At 49.4% G+C, this 20,668-nt stretch overlaps 2 protein-coding genes across 5 annotated transcripts; one reads left to right on the top strand and one right to left on the bottom strand.

The window, feature by feature from the left end:
* The first annotated feature begins 325 nt into the window (after window positions 1–325).
* On the top strand, window positions 326–14,706 carry RMND5B (required for meiotic nuclear division 5 homolog B). 4 transcript variants are annotated; one of them, XM_036848066.1, is made up of 11 exons: window positions 326–388; window positions 547–668; window positions 4,810–4,972; window positions 7,980–8,125; window positions 8,254–8,394; window positions 10,917–11,017; window positions 11,200–11,366; window positions 12,338–12,503; window positions 13,704–13,806; window positions 13,898–14,052; window positions 14,140–14,706. In XM_036848066.1, exons 3-11 carry the CDS (start codon window positions 4,834–4,836, stop codon window positions 14,201–14,203), a joined length of 1,182 nt encoding a protein of 393 aa, XP_036703961.1. In that variant the 5' UTR covers window positions 326–388; window positions 547–668; window positions 4,810–4,833; the 3' UTR covers window positions 14,204–14,706. The 4 variants fall into 4 exon arrangements, with proteins under 4 accessions (XP_036703961.1, XP_036703960.1, XP_036703957.1 ...); XM_036848062.1 differs by lacking the exon at window positions 326–388 and adding an exon at window positions 399–418; XM_036848063.1 differs by lacking the exon at window positions 326–388 and adding an exon at window positions 399–418 and having other exon boundaries at window positions 4,826–4,972.
* Window positions 14,707–15,600: 894 nt separating this feature from the next.
* On the bottom strand, window positions 15,601–19,614 carry NHP2 (NHP2 ribonucleoprotein). Its single transcript, XM_036848067.1, has 4 exons — window positions 19,318–19,614; window positions 19,040–19,109; window positions 16,644–16,749; window positions 15,601–15,970 (listed from the first exon to the last, which is right to left on the bottom strand). The coding sequence occupies exons 1-4, from the start codon at window positions 19,475–19,477 to the stop codon at window positions 15,845–15,847; spliced, it is 462 nt and encodes a 153-aa protein (XP_036703962.1). The 5' UTR covers window positions 19,478–19,614; the 3' UTR covers window positions 15,601–15,844.
* Window positions 19,615–20,668: the final 1,054 nt, after the last annotated feature.

Raw genomic sequence — 20,668 nt, forward strand, 5'->3', positions numbered from 1 at the left:
TACTTTGAATGAGGGTGGGAGGGCGCGGACCGGGGGAGGCACAGTTATTTCTGGTCTAGGGCTTCTGAACTCGGAGCCGCCGCGCGCACCCCCGCTGGCCAGCGAGTGGGTCGCTCCGATTCCTTCCATCAGACATGCAGAGTCGGGGCCGGGCCGGCGGCCTCGGGCTCCCAGGGGAGCCCCGGCGCAGCCCCCCGACGGTCGGAGGTGCGGTTTCCAGCTGCCGCCCTGACCCTGCGGGCGACTCCACTCGTGCGCGGGAGGGGGAGGCTCGGCCACCCCTCCGCTGAGCCGCGAGTGGGCGAATCCGGAGCCTCGGAGGAACTGCCGCAGCTTCCGGTTCCGTTGACAGCGACGCCGGAAACCAGGGCCCGGGCTGCGGGACCAGGTGAGAGCCGGCTGGCTTCCCTGCCGGGAGGTGCGGTCCGAGGGTGGAGCGCGGTGGGCGGCTGCTCGGCTACGCAGGCTCCCAGGCCCCGGGTCTTCTGCAAAGCCTCGGGACTAAGCCCCCTCACCAGTCCGCCCTTGGGTTTGTTTTTTCCTCAGACGTCGGCCAGGACCGGGAGTTGGACCCCCACATTCTCAGAGGCCCTTCGGGGAGCCGCCCCTACCTGGGGAGTAGCTCGAACTCACACGTCCCATCCTATTGCGACCCTGCCGAGCCGGAGGTAACCCGTTGCGGACGTGGGAGCCAGGCAGGGCATTCGACTAAGGTCTTTTGAAGGATGAGTAGGAGTTTGCCAGTAATTTGCATGCTAATGCAGGTGAAACTCCCAGGAGGGGCTGTAGTCCAAGAAGACTGGTGGGCTGTTTCCTCTTTCCAGGTTTGGTTAATGACAGAAGAAAGATTTGAAACTTGAAATAAAGATGTGCAATGAAGAAAAGGAACAGGGTGATATGACAGACTAATAGGTATGGGGTGGGGCAGAGGGGGCAGCATTAGATACTGTGGTCTAGGAGAGCATCTCTGAAGAAATGCGTTTGAAACCCTAATAAGGACCCAGTCATAGGGAGATCTGAAAGAGTGTTCCAGGCAGAGGGAAAAAGCGCTGAGGTAGAAATAAACTGATGTTAAGATATAGAAAGAAGACTCGTGTGGTTGGAATATGGCCATTGAGGAAGAGAGTGGTAGGAGATGAAGTTGGAGAGGTGGTTGGGAGTTGACTCACATAGAACCTTGTAGACCCATCTCCCATACTTATTCTGAGTATGTGGAAATCTATTGGGTTTTAAGCAGAGGAGTGATGTGTAAGGTGAAGACTGGATAGAGATGGGGGGTGAAAAGATTAAGTGTTGGGTCAGTGGAGGTTGTCCAGTTCTGTGTCAGGCAAAGGGGACCTTTCTGTGATTTGCGCAAACTTCCCTTCTTCTCCCCTGGCCCCAGAAGGGGCTGTCTTGTGTTAGGATGCTGAAGACTGGGGACAAAACCCCTATGCATGCCTTGGTGGGGATTTCAGTATTACACTCATGTCTCTTCCTGCCCAACTGTGACAAGTTTGAGCTCAGGCCCCCTAGTTAGGAAATGGATGTACCCCCTGTGGACCAGGCCCTGGGCTGGGCACTGAGGGGACAGAGGATGAGATTGGACTCCAGCCCTGAGCAGCTCAGTCTAGTGCGGGGAGACAGACGTGTGAATAGGCGGTTTACTGTGCCGCAGTGCTGAGAACTCAGATGTGTGGGGTATAGGGGCCCTTGAGAGAGGTTTGGTTTGTGAAGCAGAGGAGGAGGCAGGGAGATTTCATTGAGAGCTTCATGGGCTTCATGATTAAACGGCATCTTGTGTTCTCCGTGCAGAGAAGCATGGAGGGCACTCTAGACACAGGAATAGCTTGTGCAAAGGAAGTGAATGTACAATTGCAGAGGGCATGCATGTCAAACCATGGCAGTGATGTGTAAAGGGGTGACAGGATCTGATGTGTTGTTTTGGGGTGATCACCCTGGTAGATAATTTCTGTCCATGTGAGACCTTGGGGAGGAGGGCTTAGGATAATGGAAATGAAATTCCCTGGATTAATCCTGAAGACAAACTCACACTCATCCATCCTTGTGCCTGGTGAAGATGACCGGCTGTGATTAAGGCAGAGTGGCTAACCCTGTACAGGCTGAATTGGCCTCTTGGGCTTTTCGGATGGAATACCTGCAAGCAGTTCTGTTTTCCCATCTCGTTTATTTTATTAAAAAAATTTTATTGAGGTAATCACATTTATCAGTTCAGTGTACATTTAACTGGTCCATACAGGCCCTTTTTCTCCTTTGCATTTGTTTGCATATTCCCCTTTATCCCCATTCCCCCCATTCCCTCCCCCCCCCGCAACTGCAGCAAACCACTCTGATGTATTTGGTACATATCCTTTTATTTGCGTGTGTCCTTGGTTGTATGCATATATTTTTTTAAAAACATAAGTGGTATTCTGCCTGGACTTCACTTTGTTTCTTTTTTTTCCCTTCAGTACCATGTTTTGGGATCTTACGATGTTGCTGTGGGTATATCCGGAACATGGTTTCTCAGTGCTACCCAGGTTTCCATAGATGCATCTCCCACATTTTACTTGACTTATCACTTCCCGTAGACCCCTGGGTTGTCTCAAACTCCCTGCCACAACACAGCAATGGGATGAAAATTCTTGTACCCATCTCCTCCCTCAGCTTTTTAATGCAATTTCAAGATGCTGACTTGGGCTTCCCTTTGATAATCCTGGTATTAGTTGATGTGACCTTGGTGAGGTTGTAACCTTTCTTGAGCTGTGTTTATTTTCAGTAAATTGTGATTCTGGTTCCCACTCTTGGCAAACATTCTTTTGTACTGCCATCTTTCCTGGTTGATCATCTCACAGGCTCTCTGGTTACTTTCCTGTTTCTTGTCATCATTGATCATTGCTGTACACTCATTCCAACCACAAATATCGGCTGCTTTCCTTTCCTGGTGAGATGGTGGCCTGTTAAGCTGGTCCAGAGAGGACTGTGCTTCAGAGAAGGGCTCTGGAGCCTGGAGCCAGACGGCCCAGCTTCGGCTCCAGGTCCTCTACTTCCCAGCTACGTGACCTTGAGCAATTTATTTAATCTGAGTTTCATTTTCTCATCCGTAAAGTAGGTCTAATAATTGTACCTACCTCATAGTGCTTTTTTAAGAATTAAGTGAATTGGTTAATGCATGCCAAGTCATTAGAACAGCGCCTGTCACATAATAAGCCCCTATGAAATATTAACTATTCATAGCAATAATTATTATTATATTATTTCCAACAGGTGTCCCTGTTATATTTTGCCTGTAATGGTTCATATTCCAGTTATAGGGTATTTCCTCAGGGAGCATGAAGAGGGGGGCATGTCTTCTAGACACCCTGATTAACAAATTCTAGTGTGATAGTGTCAACCATAAGGAGGGAGGGCATAAATACATCTCAAGGCCCTGGGTACCATTTCTCCATCACTCATCCCCTGTCTGATAAGGAGATAGTGGCTACAGGTTGGGCCAAGATGATGGAGCCAGGGCTAACAGTACTGGTGGTAATGGGAAGAGAGTCTGGTGAGACTGGGAGAATCCCGATGGTCACTTTGGACACAGAATTCTCTTTGTGATGTTACTCTGTACCCTTCTTTGAGAGAATGAACAACTGGCTAGATTTGAACGTTTGAGAGGTGCATTTGACAGAGCCCTCTCACTTCAAATCCCATAGATGGAAAGATGGGGAGCGAAGTCAACTCTATCACCAACATTTTAAGGATCGTCCATGTGTTCAGTGTCAAAGGCTGCTCTGAAATGGAGGGGAGCAGTGGCCCAGTGTTGAAGAGACTTAGGAGTGGGACCTTAGTGGTAGGAAAGGTGGGACAAGAAAAGTCAACTTTCATCAGTGGTATCATGAGGAGGAAGAGTTTTACAACAAGAGATGTTCTAGTCTAGTGGGGGAGGCAAGCCCTCAAACAGATCGTTACCCAGTGATCAAAACTGAAATAGAAGGGTGCCAAGTGAGAGTGGAGGGAGCCAGGTGAGAGCAGGCTAGGGACAGCTGCAGAAGGAGATGACCTCTGAGCTGCCTTGGAAAGGATGGGCCAGCTTCTCAAGTATTCGAGGAAGTGAGGGGTGGTGGAGAGCATACCAAGGCACAGAGCTGTGAGGGAACAAGGGAATATGAGCTGCCTGTCTGTGGGCAAGCGGCAGGGAGGCTGAGGTAGGAGTGGTGGGCAAGGCCTCTCAGGTCGTTGCGGTCAGCATTTGTTCCATAGGCTGTGCTTTCAAGCATTAGCCATTCAAGGACTGCCTTCATGGCTTCTGTCACTATAGTACATGGAAAACCAAGTCCACTAAGTGAAGAGGTGGCCATAATGAACGTATGAAAATACATGAAACATTAGAATATGCGATGTATGTATGGATTTCTACTTAGATAGCATAGATAGTATTCCCTGCTCAGGGCTCTGCAAGGCCTGCTCTCTTTTCCGATTAAAAAAGAGATGAGGGGAATTCCCTGGTGGTCCAGTGGTTAAGACTCCGCGATTCCACTGCAGGGGTCACAGGTTCGATCCCTGGTCGGGGAACTAAGATCCCCGCATGCTGCGGCGCAGCCAAAAAAAATAAAAAAGAGATGAACAAGGATTCTAATGAAAAGAGTTGAAAACAGAGTAATTTTCTCACCATGATTCAGAAAACCCGTCCTCACGCCTACCTGCACCTCCACTGGGCACCCTGGCTGGGGGTGATGGAAGCTCTGTACAGATATGTTAAGCTGGGAATTTCTAAGCATTGATACATGATATGGGAATGGTGAGGTGGGATCTGGGAGCCCTCCTCACTGTGCCCCTCTGGCCCAGGTGGGGCCTGACACAGTGGCTGCCATGGAGCAGTGTGCGAGTGTGGAGAGAGAGGTGGACAAGGTCCTGCAGAAGTTCCTGACCTATGGGCAGCACTGTGAGCAGAGCCTGGAGGAGCTGCTGCACTACGTGGGCCAGCTGCGGGCTGAGCTGGCCAGCGCAGGTGGGTGTCCCCCCACTAGAGCCCCACACCTGCCTCCCTTGGGGCCTAGGAGACCCCCAAGGCTGCTTGATAATAGGGTTCTGGAAGGATGATGGTTAGGGCATTGATACATGGATCCCTAGGCCTCTTCGAAGGGGAATAAGTCTCTGAGCTATTTCAAAAAGCCCAACAGAAATTATTAATTTACCTGAGATTATTTTCATTTACGTTTTGTTTTCAATTTGCTTTTCTATTTTGAATGTCTAAGACACTTTAAGATAATTTCAAGTTTACAGAATAGTCCTAAGAACAGTATAAAGAGCTCATATATACCCTTCACCAAGATTCACCAACTGCTAGTATGTTGCCATATTTGCTTTATCAGTTTTCTTGCATGTTCGTATTACTTTTAAAACCATTAGAAAGTAAGCTGCAGATATCATACACCTAAGCCTTCGGTGTATATGTCCTAAGATCAAGGGCATTCTCTTACATAAGTACAGTATAATTATTAAAATCAAGAAGTTAGACATTAATAATATGACCTAATGAATATAGCTCGTATTTCAATTTGCCACTACCCAATAATTTTCGTAAAACATTTAAATTTTATTTTCCAGTCCAGGATCCGATCCAAGATCAAGCATTGCACTTAGTTTCTTGTGTCTAATCTTTAGTTTTTTAAATCTGGGACATTTCCTCCACCTGCCTTTGCCTTTCATGACATTGACATTTTGGAAACATTAAAGCCAGTGATTTTGCAGAACGTCTCTCGATTTGGATTTGTTTGCTGTTTCCTCATTATTTTTTTGCATTTTGGGCAAGAGTACTTCAGAACTGATGTGTTTCTCAGTGCATCACATCAGGAGGTACAAGGTATCAGCTTGTTCCATTATGGGTGATGTTAACTTTGATCAAGATCTTTGGTTAAGATGGTGTCTGCCAGGTTCCTACACCCTAAGGTTAATATTTCTTTCTTTAGAGTTAATCAATAAGTAATTTGTGGGGAGGTACTTTGAGACTATATAAATTTCCTGTGCTTTCTCAGACTCTGCCCACTGGTTTTAGCATTCATTGATGATTCTTGCGTGAACCAATCATTACAAAGTTAGTTGCAACATGGGTGATTTTTCCTGGTCTATCATTCCCTATACACTTATTAGTTGGCGTTTAACTATAAGAAAGGAGCTTTCCTTTCCTTCTTTCTTCCTTCCTTCCTCCCTCCCTTCCTTCCTTCCTTCCAAGTTCATACTCATAAATTCTTATATTATTCAATGGGTTATAATCCATTACTGTTATTATTTATTTTGATGATCAAATTGTCTTAGATTTGACCAGAGGTAACCCCTAGTTCCTATGTCCTTTTTTTTTTTGATTGAGCTATAATTCACATTAAAATTCACCCTTTTAAAGTGTACAATTTAGTGGGTTTTTAGTATATTTCCAGAATTGTACAGTCTTTACCACTATCTAATTACAGAACATTTTCATCTCTCTAAAAAGGATCCCCCACCCATTAATAATCACTCCATTTCTCCTTCTCCCCCAGCCCCTGGCAACCACTAATATACTTTCTCTCTATGGACTTACCTATTCTGGACAGTTCATATAAATGGAATCATATAATATGTGGCCTTTTATATTCTTTCACTTAGCGTGTTTTCAAGGTTCATCCCTATTGTACCATGTACTTCATTCTTTTTTTATGTGCTGGGTCATATGGTAACTCTCTGTTCAACTTTTTGAAGAAAATGTTGGCACACTGTTTTGTGTGCACACTGTTTGGCACACTGTTTTCCAAAGTAGCTGCAACATTTTATATTCCCACCAGCAATGTATGAGGGTTCCAGTTTCCCCACATCCTCACCAACACTTGTTATCACCTGTCTTTTTGGTTATAGCCATCCTAGTAGGAGTAGGCCCAGCCACCACCTCCTGTTTGTATTTGTCAGGACTCATTCGGTTACAGGTGACAGAAACCTAGTTCAGACTAGCTTAAACAAACAAAGGGGGTATGGTTGCTGGATTTATAGATTCAGGTAACTGAAAGGTCCAGCCCAGTTGGATCTAAGTGCTCATGTGATACCTTCAATCTACACTGGCTTCATTCTCAGAGCAGTGCTCCCCTGAGGTGGCCATGGTGCTCCAGCAACTCCAGTTCACTTTTGTTTGTTTAGCAACCTGGCAGAATGCTTCTGTCTTCCAGGGCTTCTGGTCTCGGAGCTTGAGATGCTCCCTGGCCCTCTTGGGTCACGTTCCCTTCCCTGGGTCGTGTTTTCTTCCCTGAACCGAGGTGCTTCCATCTAAAGAAGGGGTGTAGATGCCGGGCTGGAAGAAGGGACCCGTGCCCTGTCTGCCCTTCTCTATTCCAAGCCCCACGTGCTCTTGGTAGTTCGTGTGGCTCATCCAGCCATGGGGGGTGGAAACCACTGTAAACCTGGCATCCTGAGCCAGAAATGTCCTTGTGCTTCCCTGGAGGACCCTGGCCTGCCTGGTGTCCTCTGGGTTAATTAGAGGCATTAACATGGGGACAATACTTTATGGTTCAAAGCCTTCCCACAGGGTGTCTCCCTCAAGATAATAAGGAGCCATCTGGTGTGGTGGTGAGGAGCCTGGGCTTCAGATCACTGCTGTGACATCTGGCAAGTTACTGCCTCAGCTTCCTCAGCTGTAGTACAAGATACTAACAGTGCCCACTGCATAGAATGGTGATGAGGATTAAATGAGCTAAAACCAAGTATTTGCCCACAGTAAGTGCCAAATCATCTTCATTTCACAGCAACCTACAAGGCCAGTGCTATCACCCCCATTTTGCAGATGAGGAAATGAAGACTCTGAGAGATGAACCGGCATGTCCCACTTGACCAATTCCAAGTCATGTAGTTAAAAAGTGGCAGGACCTGTAGTAGAAGCTTTCACTTTGGAGTTCAGGGCTGCTTCCCGGCCTCCATGCTGGCATTTAGAATAAGGAGGCAGGGACAAGGTCTGCTCCTCTGTGTCCTGACTCATTGCCAGTGTTTCTCTGCAGCCCTCCAGGGGACCCCTCTCTCAGCCACCCTCTCCCTGGTGATGTCTCAGTGCTGCCGGAAGATAAAAGACACCGTGCAGAAACTGGCTTCAGACCACAAGGACATTCACAGCAGTGTCTCCCGAGTGGGCAAAGCCATTGACAGGGTGAGCATGTGGGTGGCCCCGGACTGGGGGCGGGAACACCTGCTGCTAGCGTGTAGCAGGGCTTCTCAGGAAGCCAGTGTGAGAAGTGAGACCCTGAGTCACAGGGCCCTGTCTCTCATCCTCATCAGAACTTTGACTCTGAGATTTGCGGTGTAGTCTCCGACGCAGTGTGGGACTCTCGGGAGAAGCAGCAGCAGATCCTGCAGATGGCCATCCTGGAGCACCTGTACCAGCAGGGCATGCTCAGTGTTGCTGAGGAGCTGTGCCAGGTAACGAGCCCGCTGGGAAGGCACTGGTACCTGCCTGTTCTGCTTTCTACTTGGTAGTTTTCTTTATATTAGGACCCCGTTATTATTTTTTTCTTGTATCCAGACAGGTCAGTTTATTTACATGACTCAAATATGTATGTCATCAGCTCTGATTGTCTGATAGGGATACCTGTTCCCAGAGACCTGTTTCCAGTGGACAGTTGGCCTGGCAGGGCATCCTCCCCTCTGGACTGCACATGGGAAGTCCAACGTTTCCTCCAAGATCACCCCTTAACTTTGCTTCCATTGTAGACCAGCTCCTTTCCGTTGATGCATTCTTTCCTTAAACGGGTTAATAGCTATTTTAAAAATTGTATTTAATTTATTAAAACTAAAAAAAAAACAAAAACAGTTCACCCATTTCTCCCACACCCTACCCTGCACCTCTGGTAACCACCAATCTGTATTTATGAGCTTGGTTTTCTTAAAAAAAACTTTTTTAGATTCCACATATGAGTTCATATGGTATTTGTCTTTCTCTGTCTGACATATTTCATTTAGCATAATGGTCCATCCATGTTACCACAAATGACAGGATTTTCCTACTTTTTTTTTCTTTTTAATTTTTATTTATTTATTTACTTTTATTTATAGCTGTGTTGGGTCTTCGTTTCTGTGTGAGGGCTTTCTCTAGTTGCGGCAAGTGGGGGCCACTCTTCATCGCGGTGCATGGACCTCTCATTATCGCGGCCTCTCTTGTTGCGGAGCACAGGCTCCAGACGCTCAGGCTCAGTAACTGTGGCTCACGGGTCTAGTTGCTCCGCGTCACGTGGAATCTTCCCAGACCAGGGCTCGAACCCGTGTCCCCTGCATTGGCAGGCAGATTCTCAACCACTGTGCCACCAGGGAAGCCCTTTCCTACTTTTTTAATGGCTGAATAATATTTCATTTTACACACACACACACACACACACACACCATCTTCTTTATCCATTCATCCATTGATGGACACTTACGTTGTTTCCTTATCTTGGCATAGTAAATAATGCTGCGATGAATATGGGGGTGCAGATATCTTTTCAAGTTAGTGTTTTCATTTTCTTTAGATAAGTACCCAGAAGTGGAATTGCTGGATCATAGGTAGCTCTATTTTTAATCTTTTGAGGAACTTCCATACTGTTATCCATAGCGGCTGCACCAATCTACATTCCCACCAGTGGTGCACGAGGGTTCCTTTTTCTCCACATCCTCGCCAACACTTGTTACTTCTTATCTTTTTGATAATAACCATTCTAACAAGTACAAGGTGATGGCTCACTGTGGTGTTGATTTGCATTGCCCTGCCCTGATGTTTGAGGTAGAGAATCTTTTCATGTGCCTGTTGGCCATTTTGATGTCTCCTTTGGAAAAATGTCTATTCAAATCTTCTCTCCATTTTTTAAGTTTTTTTTTTTTTGCTATTGAGTTATATGAGTTTTTGTATATTTTGGATATTAGCCCCTTATCAGATACACGATTTGCACATATTTTCTCCCGTTTGGTAGGTTGCCTTTTCATTTTGTTGATGGTTTCCTTTGCTGTGCAGAAGCTTTAAATTTAGTTTGATGTAGTCCTACTTTTTATTTTTTGCTTTTGTTGCTTCTTTAAATAAATTTTAGAAATCAGTGCCCCTGATGTAAAAAGAGAGTAGCTATAAAAATATATACAATGGGGGCTTCCCTGGTGGCGCAGTGGTTAAGAATCCACCTGCCAATGCAGGGGACACGGGTTCAAGCCCTGGTCCGGGAAGATCCCACATGCTGCGGAGCATCTAAGTCCGTGCGCCACAACTACTGAGCCTGTGCTCTAGAGTCTGTGAGCTGCAACTACTGAGCCCGCGTGCCACAACTACTGAAGCCTGCGCACCTAGAGCCTATGCTCCGCAACAAGAGAAGCTGCAATGAGAAGCCCGTGCACCACAACCAAGAGTAGCCCCTGCTCGCCTCAACTAGAGAAAAGCCCGCGCGCAGCAACAGACCCAACGCAGCCACAAATAAATAAAATAAATTTTAAAATATAAAATATATATATATACAATGAAAAGTGAAGTTATTAATTTCTAGCTAGAGTTGGTTGCCAGCCAGAGGTCTGAGTGCCTGGTAATCCCTTTCTTAAAAAGGAAGATCAGTAAAATGATGAAGTAGCACTTGTTAGGTGTTGAAGACACACTAGAAGTGAAAGTAAAGGATACTTTCCCTTAATGTAATTAGGGGGACTGAAAAGGAATAATTTTCGCTCCATGCTACTCAGTGTGGGTCTCCAGTACCCCAGCAGGTGGGGTGGGGTTTGCAGTCTGCTCTCTAGGAGGCCAGCATGTAGCACTCAGCCTCCCAGAACTGAACTGGGAATAAGAGGGGTCCAGGTGGCTGGCAAGAGACCATGGCTCCTCATGCAAAACCTGGCCCTCTCTAGCTTGGCTTTGGTGGATGAGGTTTTATTAGGTGTAGAGGAGAGAATTTTGGAAACACTGTCCTCCAGTGGTGAATTGTTCTCTCTCCCTCTAGGAATCAACACTGAATGTGGATTTGGATTTCAAGCAGCCTTTCCTGGAGTTGAATCGAATCCTGGAAGCTCTGCATGAACAAGACCTGGGGCCAGCATTGGAGTACGTTGGCCCTTGGGTGGGCCCGCGGGGGACAGGGCTTGTCTGTGCTCTTCACCTCACTCAGCGTACTTGACACGTCTCCAGCTGTGTCTCACGGGCCTCACATAGGCTCTTGGAGGCTCTGCCAGGGCCCCTTCTCTCGCCCCACCAGCTCCACACTCAGCTGGCCCCTTTCTTCCCAGATGGGCCGTCTCCCACAGGCAGCGCCTGCTCGAGCTCAACAGCTCCCTGGAGTTCAAGCTGCACCGACTGCACTTCATCCGCCTCCTGGCAGGTGGCCCTGAGAAGCAGCTGGAGGCCCTCAGCTACGCCCGGCACTTCCAGCCCTTTGCTCGGCTTCACCAGCGGGGTACGTGCCCCGAGTGCCAGGGTGGGCACTGCTGGGCTCTGGCGGACATCAGCACGTCTGGGATGGCCCGTCCCTGCCCCACGTGGGGCTGTGTGTTACCGGAACCCCTCCCCCACTGTCGCCCAGGTGAACTCCAAACTCAAGGCCCTTCCTCACCGCCTCTGCCATACCCTCCTAGCTTCATCTCACACCACCTCTGGTCCCCAGTCACGTGCCACACCCCCACCCAGAGCTCACCAGGCCTGCCCACGACACGCGTGCCCTCATGCTGCTCTGCCTTACAGTAGGAATTCCAAACCTCAGTTGTTTGAGCCTCACCTTCCAGATGTTCACAATTAGTAACCACCCGACTACTAGTAACTTTTTTCTTTAGCTCCACTCACATTTATTACTTCACATTTTATTTAGAGATAAACAGCATGAAAACCCAGCAATGTTATGAAGTCTTAGCTAGATACTGCTGCCTCCTGAAAGCTTTTTAAAAAGGGAGATTAGGGAATTCCCTTGGAGTCCAGTGGTTAGGACTTCACACTTTCAATTGCATGGGGCATGGGTTTGATCCCTGGTCAGGGAACTAAGATCCTGCATGCCACAAGGCGTGGCCAAAAAAAAAAAAAGGCAAGGGGGGGATTAGCTAGTGTTGGAGAATAGAGACATGAGCGCTGGCCTGAGCTCGCTCCTTGGTGCAGCTGAAAGCATGGGAAGGAAACCGAAACCCCTCCCTACCTCATGCTGTGGGGTCATGATTGCCACAGAAGCAGGCCTGAGACCCCACTTCCTCATTGGATTGTAGGGAAAACTGGTTTTGCCAGAGGGCGTTTTAACCCCCATTTGGTCAGGTCTCGGGCCTGGGAGCCATGGGGCTCAGCCTGCTCCTCATACTGCCTCTGCAGCCCTGCCACCGCAGGGCTGGACGCGGAGCCCTGGGAAAAGGCTGCCTCCTTGTACCCTGATTCCCCCTTGCCTTGTAGAGATCCAGGTGATGATGGGCAGTCTGGTATACCTGCGGCTGGGCTTGGAGAAGTCACCCTACTGCCACCTCCTGGACAACAGCCATTGGGCCGAGATCTGTGAGACCTTTACACGCGATGCTTGTTCCCTGTTGGGCCTTTCTGTGGAGTCACCCCTCAGCGTCAGGTACAGCCAGCCCTATGGGGGCAGCACAAATGGGAGGGTTGAGGGAAACCCAATTTTCCAAGGCCCTGCCACGTCCAGGGATGGTGCTTGGTGCCTTCACAGACCTAAACTGCCTGTCTTAGTCATTCTTCCAGATAGGAATTACCTTTCTTTCTACAGTTGGAGAAACAGATTTAGAAAGAGTTGTGGCCTGGGATCACCACAAGGTCAATGGCAGGGTCAAGGTTCCCATTTTGTAAGGTCTCGTGAGTGAGGTCTGTGTCTCCTGCACCTCACCCCTGGATTATCACAGGACCCTCTGACAGCCTGGCCTTCTTGCCACCTCATCTCTCAAACACGACTTCCCTTCAGGGAGACTTGAGTTGCTGAGTCACACGTGCTGAGAGCTTTCACTCAGAAGACTCCTTTATAGTTAATATTCTTCTCATGGCTTCACAACAAACCAAGGAGTTAGAGGTACTGTTACCCTTATTTTACATGAGAAAACAGGCTCCTAGGGCCTCACAGGGAATAAAGGTCACCTGGACCTGACCCCGCCACATACCGCACCACAGTGGTGTATTTTATTTAGGCTGGCTGTGGAATCTCACGCCTTGCCCCATTGTGATAGGCTCCACCCTCCAATTCGTTACCACAGACTCTGGTTATAGAACAGTCTTTCCCAGTGGGAACACCGGTGCCTTAGGACGGTTCTTTTGCGCACAACTGCCCTGCGTGTTGTAGGCGTTTGGTACCCAAGGCTCCAGCCAGCCGGCTCCCCACCCCCCGCCCAATCCTTGTGAGAACTGAATCTGCTTTTTCCCATTTCTAAGTGCCCTGGTTGATTGCAGTTACAGAGGTGCACTGTGACAACGGAATGGGGTAGACAGGCAGGATGGGGCCCTTCCAGACATCACTGTCCCTGTCACACCAAGGACTTATCAGTGCTTGGGATGAACAGATTATCTGTCCCCTGGATGTTCCTTTTGTGTTTATTATAGGTTCTCAAATTTGGGGGTGCATTAGAATGACTCTTTAGAGTTGGACGCATAAGTACATATGTGGCTTTATGCGTGACCTGAGAGATTTTTAAGGACCGGTTTGATCAAGTGCCACTTTGAAACCTTGTCCCAAGTCACATTCCAACAATGTGCTGGTCCTTCTGTCTGTCTGCTGGGTTCTTGGTCAGGGTCACTCCAGCCCCTGCTCTTTGTTCTGCAGCTTTGCCTCTGGCTGTGTGGCGCTGCCAGTGCTGATGAACATTAAAGCTGTGATCGAGCAGAGGCAGTGCACTGGGGTCTGGAGTCACAAGGATGAGTTACCGGTGAGGCCTGGCAGGGGGAGGTACAGCAGGAGGCGCTGGGGAGGACAGCCGCCATGGGAAGCGGGACTCACCCCTCTGCTGGCCTCCCCAGATTGAGATCGAACTAGGTATGAAGTGCTGGTACCACTCAGTGTTTGCGTGCCCCATCCTCCGCCAGCAGACGTCGGATTCCAACCCTCCCATCAAGCTCATTTGTGGCCATGTCATCTCCCGAGATGCACTCAACAAGCTCATTAACGGAGGAAAGTAAGTTCCATGTGCTCTGCTCCACCTGGGCGTGATCCTTCTGCTGGCTGGCCCCCTGAGACATTCTTGGTTCTCCTCCCTTTGTAGGCTGAAGTGTCCCTACTGTCCCATGGAGCAGAACCCAGCAGATGGGAAACGCATCATATTCTGACTCCTGCCTGGGAGGAACTTTGCTGAAAGAGGTTTTTCACCCATGAGCCTTGGTCTGTCTCCGTGGGGGTGGTTGGCTTCTGTGGAGTGTGGTTCATTTCACATCAACTGGCTGAGGAGTGCCACCACAGGCAGGGGCTGGAGTGGCCCTCTGGCAGAGGCCAAGGAGGGAGATGAAGCAGCTTACATCCGGCAGCTGGCTCCTTGGCTCCAAGGGCAGGGAGACTCTGGCCTCCGTACTCCTGCTCTGTCTCCCCGTCATTATATTTGCTATTGACTTAGTAGCAACTGACAGAGAAGCAAAGGACTTGGCGGGCACAGCAGATGTCTTCCATCCTGCCCTCAGCCAGGTCTCTTACTGCCACACCAAGGCTTGTGTCCACTCCTCCCACTGTACAGCCTCACAACTGTATGCATCAATTTCCCACTGTAAATAGTCTGGGATAGAAGTGAATGCCGTTGTTTTATAACTTTGAGCAAATATATTCACAGACCTTCTCCTTACTTTGCCCACCTTTAGCTTCACTGGCAAAGAATTACCATGTGCCCACTGCGCACAGGTACTGGGCATGGCCTAACCATTGCTGCTGGTTGGGAGCACGGCAGCCACAGAGCCCAGTCGAAAGAACCCAGCCTGCATCTGATTGGGAGAAAAAGCTAGGAGATGGCAGACCCTGGGCAAGGTGCTTTTACATATACACATATAAAATCATATTACCTCCTTACTAGAAATGAGTGTGAAGGGATGTAGGAAGATGAAATGACTTGCCCAGAAAGGCTCACAGCTTGTCAAGAAGAGAGCTTGGTGTTTAAACCAGATCCAGCCCTCAAGCCCAAGGTCCTTCCAGTTTATTCCAGGGTGCCTGAAGCTTGGCTGCTGTGTGTACTGAGTCCTGTGCTGGGCCTTTGAGAACAGGAAGGCACCATAAGTCTAAAATGTTTGAAGGGATTAGGTTATGGGGCCATTATGCCAAGCAGGAGAGATGGCCTGGGGTTCTGCAATTAACTTCATATACCTATTTAAAATTTACTGTGTGGGTGGGTACATTGCTTCTGTCAGCTTCCCAGTGGCATTTAAGGCTCTTGGGGAAAAAGAAAAGAGGAATGGGGGTGTCCCCAACATAGGAGCTACAGGCTTAGATGAAGTGGGGCCTGGGCTTAGCTGGCTCGCCCTGCAGCTCCCAGCTACTCTGGAAGCGGGAGTGGAAAGCTCAGGGTGGGCAGTAGGTCCCGTTCTCAGCTTGAGTCTAGCACTGGCTCTGGTGGCCAAGCATTAGCACTGAACATTCTTCAAGTCCTCAGGTCCTCTGAGGAGAAAGGCTGCTTCTGCTCTTTCTTCCCCACCAACTCCTCAGCCCCACCAGCAGCTGCTGCTTAAAAAAACACCCACAGACTCAGCACATTTTAGTTTCAGCATTTACTTCTCCCACGTCATCTTCATTGAAGCTCAACAGAAAATAGCACTGATGGAGAAGATGCTGGCTTTGCTGCCGTGAAGTAGCTGTTGGAGCCATCTGGGAAGAACATGTGCCTCAGGGTACCACAGAGATGCCGTGAATGTGGGCAGCAGGAGGCCAGCCAGCTGGTGCGCCACCAATCCGACAGCTTCTGGAGCAGGTGCCCAGGTTGCTGCCTAAGTCCTTCACATGGGCGGGGGCAGGGCCTGTACCTCCTCCAGGCACTCGTCATAGGCCTCCTGGTATTCCACGTGGGGCTTGACCATTATCACACAGGTGGGGCGCTTAGAGCCGGCGGCTGCACCCAGGTCCTGCAGAGAAGGAAAAAGGAGGGCTGTTTGGAAAGAAGGCTGCACAACCTGTATACCAGGGAGTCACAAACTGATGATCCACCAGCCTAATCCAGCCCACAGACTACTGCTAGTGTCAGTGTTGACACACGTGCTAGTCAGTCAATGTTAACATTTTGAATTGGTTGCCACCATTTAAACTCAGCAAACTTTCGAGTTGTGGTCCAGCAACACTGGGCCTACAGTTCCACGTGGCAACTGTGAAAGGGCTCCAGCCCAGCAGGGGCTGTCCCCTTGGGCAGCGCCTATGCTTTCCAGGTCCCTGCCATCCCCCACTCCCTGGACTCCAGACCTGGCCTCTGCTGTGTAAGGGTAAGGACAGCTTCAGGTCCCTAGAACATCCCCTCTGAAACTGCACCTGCCTAATAGGACTTACATATCCAAGTTCACCTTCTGTCTCATTCCCATAGTCCATGGAGAAGGGGATTCCCATTTTACAAGAAAGAAATGGAAGTGCAGAGAGGTAACTTATCTGCAGTCACTCATCTAGGAAGCAGCAGAGCCAAGAATCCATCCAGGCCTGTCTTAACTCCAAAGCTCACGCTCCTTCCCACTATGGCCTGCTGCCACATACCTGATCCCAGACACCCTCCCTCCTGTGCTGACCAAGATCAGGGGCACATGTGCTCCTTACCGTCTTAGAGGGGATATAGACGTACGGCAAGTTCCGGTCTTCACACATAACTGGGAGATGGCAGTATACCTCAATGGGTAATGTGTCTCCTGCCAAAACCATGATCCTGAAATAAGAGAAACCACTGTCATTTCCAGCTTGCTTGTTCCCTCTTTCAGTCATAAGTGTTGCCTCTGAGCTGGGCCTTGGGGGTACAGAGATGGGTAAGCTGCCCCTGACCTCAAAGAGTCCAATTATTAATGTGTGTCTCCCAACCTTTAGAAATTCATGCAGGTTTGTTTGGTGAGTGCATTCCTCTAGGGAGGTGATCTCTATTGCTTGGCAACAAGTAAATGCCACCAAGTGTGACAAAGCATAATGTGCTGGGACAGATGAGGTATGAGAGAGATGCCAAGGAGTAAGAGCTCAGCTCTCCTTGGAAGATCAGAAAATGAATCAGGAAGTGACACTTGAGAGGAAAGCTGAATGATGAACATCTGTCAGGCAGCCCGTGGAGGAGCTGGAGGCAGGGAAAGCATTTAAGGTCGAGAGAATCAGAAGGATACCAGATACACAGGGGCTGGCTATTGCTGGGGAGCCAGGGATGGCTCTGGAGTCCAGGATGGGGATGGGGCAGAGAGAAGGCTAGAAAAACTAGTCACATTAAAGGGCCTTGAGTGCTTCCAGAATCATTCCCAAGAGTGATAGGGAACCAATGAAAGCTTGCCAGAGACTCCTCAGCTAGGGCTCTTAGCTGGCAAGGTGTTGGGGTTCTGGGACAAGGGCCTCAGCAGCCCTGATGACACAGAGGGAAGAGTCTGTTCCCTAGGGGAGTGAGAGGAAAACACAAGGAAAGAGCTCTTGGTTCAAAGCACTGCATCCACACTCCTAGTTTTCCTTTTGTCTCATATACTCTCCTCCTCTGCAGGCTCCTCTTCCTTTGAGTAGCCTTTATTTTATTTTATTGGCTTTGCCGCACGGCTTGCGGGATCTTAGTTCCCCAACCAGGGATCGAACCCTGGGCCCCCTGCAGTGGAAGCACGGAGTCCTAACTGCTGGACCGCCAGGGAATTCCTCAGTAGCCTTTAAATGCTGGTGTTCCCACAGCCTGGTCCTTGGCTGCCCTGTCAGTACTTTCTCCCCAGCTGACCCCATCCATAACCAAGGCTTCAAGCGCCAACTATGTGTTGATAACTCCCAAATCTATTCTCTCCAGCCAGACCCTCTCCCAAACTGCAAACCCTTATAGCCACTTTCCTGTTTGACATTTCTGCTAGGGAGAGGGTTCATATGTCTAAAAGGCACCTCAAAAACTTGTCTAAAACCAAACTCATGACCTTCCCATACAAACCTGGCTCCCTCCACTATTCACTATTTCAGTGAGTGCGCCCTCTGTCCATTCGCCTGGAACCCACACCTCTTCACTCCATATCGGAAAGTCCTCTCATCCATCCACTTTAATTCTTTCCATCTCGCCATCACTAACCCAATCAAAAATTGCCCTTGCCTCTTCTGTACCACAGTAGGCTTCTATCTCAATTTCCCCATCTATTCTTCCACCTCTGATCCTTTCCAAAGTTGCCAGAAAAATCTTCTTAAGGTGTAAACATAATTATGTCACTCCCTGGCTTTAACCCTCAGTGGCCTCCAAAGCTCTGAGTACAAAAACTAAACTTACCATGGCTTACAAAAACCCCATGCGAAGGTAGTACTTCTGCCCACTACTACCCTCTCCTGCCCTGAAAGCCACTTTCTTCTGGCAGAATGCCTCCCCTCCCCCCCCGCCCACAAACTAATTCCTGTATCTTAAGACCTCAGCTACCCCACCTGGGTCAGACTCCATAGAGCATCAAATCCCCCCAAGCATTATTTATCTCTGGAGCACCTACAATGTACCAGACACTTCTGAAAATAAAGCAATGAGAGGCTTTTTCCTGTTCTCAAAGAGCTTACTTTCTGACCCTAGTGGGAGATACAGGGAATAAAAATGCAAATAAGTTTCAGGTTCTGATAAATGCCAGAAAGAAAAGATGTAGGGTAATGAAGTCATTCTCACTGCACCCTGTACTTTTCCTTCACGGTTACCTATGACACTTGTAATTTTGTGTGTATTTGATTATTCATTGTCTCCCCATAGTATAGTGCCTGAAAAAGAGTAGACGGTAAATAGTCGCTGAATGAATGAAGCTGGGATCTACCCTAAGTGAGCTGGCTTACAATTCGCTTCCCTTGGAATTCACTTTCCCCATGGTGTCCCTTTGCGCTCGTGTAAGTGATGTATCAGCATCCGTACGGAAGGGAATTTACCTTCTGCACATGAGGAGGAGTCATAGCTCTTTTACCGACTACCTACTAAGTACCAGGGATACCTTCGTCATCGTTTAGAAATGCAAAATCCGGCGGGAGGGGGTTCTTACCCTTTCTCGCCTTTGTTGATAAATTTCTGAACTTCCTTAACCCCGCGCCGAATCTGCTTCTGCTTCACGGCTGCAACGACAGAAGAATCAGTCGAGGGGACCTCCGACCGCCACCCGCGTCCTGTCCCGGCTCACCCCGGCGTCCACCGCACCTTTTTTTTTTTCTTGGCGACGCCACGCGGCCTGCGGAACTTCCCCACCTAGGGGTCGAACCCATGCCCCCTCCACTGGAAACGCAGAGTCTTAACCATTGGACCACCAGGAAAGTCCCGCCGCACCTTTCTTGATGCATTTGTAGAGCTTCCGCGTGAGGCGGCGAGAAGCCAGAGGCTGCGCGATGGGGTTCAGATTCACCAGCAGCTCATGGTAAGTGCGCTCTCCGCAGCACGCGTCCGCCTGAGCCTCCGGCCCGTCTGGATCTGCCTTTATTTTGGTCATGGCAGCGACCGCGGCAACCGAGTGCCCAAGATGCTAACCCACGCGGCCGGCGCTTCAGGAATCACTTCCGGGTCATGCCGCTCTGCGGGAAGCAGGCAGTACACCATAACCAATTAGGAACTCAGGTCTCCGACTCTGACCAATCCTTGACGCCCAGCTCCTTAAATATAGAGCACTGAGGGGCGGGGTCTCGGCCGTAGGGGCGGGGCCACTCCCATAACTGAGGCGGGGCGGGGCGGAGCGGATTAGGGCCGGAGTCGGAGGGTTCAGGAGGCGAAGGGCGGAGCCCTGAGGGATTCGGGCCCTGAGTAGGTGAGAAGGCGCTAGGACCCAGGCTTGGGCCCTTCTGAGAGTTCGGCGTCACAGAATAGGCGGTGGGAGGAAGAGGAGGAGGAGGAGGCTGTACCTGTAGGGTCGTGACCACATCTAAGGCGACAGGATCCTTGCCGAAAGCGCGGGGTCTGCGACCGGACTGGAAGAATGGGAAGTCTGCTCGGTGTGATTCCAAACCTCCTTAGAATCTGATCCCTTAGTTAGGCAGTGCCTAGCCTGGTCAGGTCCCGGGTCCTGAACTGGTCCTGGCTGGTGTACCCTAGGTGCCAAGGTTAAGGTAAAGCCTGACAGTGCTAACGATTCCTTCGTTCCAGCAAGATTTTTCACACTCTGCTTTCTCTTTCCCGGCAAGGGATGGACCCACTCACTCACTGATTGCCTCGGTCTAGACCGCTGTTCCCCAGGGAGCCGGTGGCTCGCTCCCACCCTTCCCGCAGGAATCTGCTCAGATGTTTACCACGGGAGAGGTTCTCCTGACCAAACTATCTAAAATTGCAGTTCCCGCTGACCTCCCACCGGCATCCCTTAACTCTCTGTTTTCATGGCGGAGACAGCTGGCGAGAGCTGAGAGGGAAGACAGCATGAACACTGGGGTTGAGACTTCGGGGTGTGGTGGGGGAGAGCTCTGAGTAGGCGCCCGGTTTGCAGTTAACTCTAGAGGATTAATGGACTGTAACGCTGGGGAGGCGAGCAGGCCTAGACTGGGGTGGATCTTGTACCTCTGACTTACTTCATGTACCCTGTCTTGGAACACTGGATGAATATTAATTAGATCATTGTTACAAATTAGTTGCCTTTGCTTATAGGATTGACAAAGGCAACTAATTTGTCAATAAGGCCCGTCATTTTTGTGGTGGC

The sequence above is a fragment of the Balaenoptera musculus genome, chromosome 3 (assembly GCF_009873245.2).
Source record: "Balaenoptera musculus isolate JJ_BM4_2016_0621 chromosome 3, mBalMus1.pri.v3, whole genome shotgun sequence".
NCBI lineage: Eukaryota > Metazoa > Chordata > Mammalia > Artiodactyla > Balaenopteridae > Balaenoptera > Balaenoptera musculus.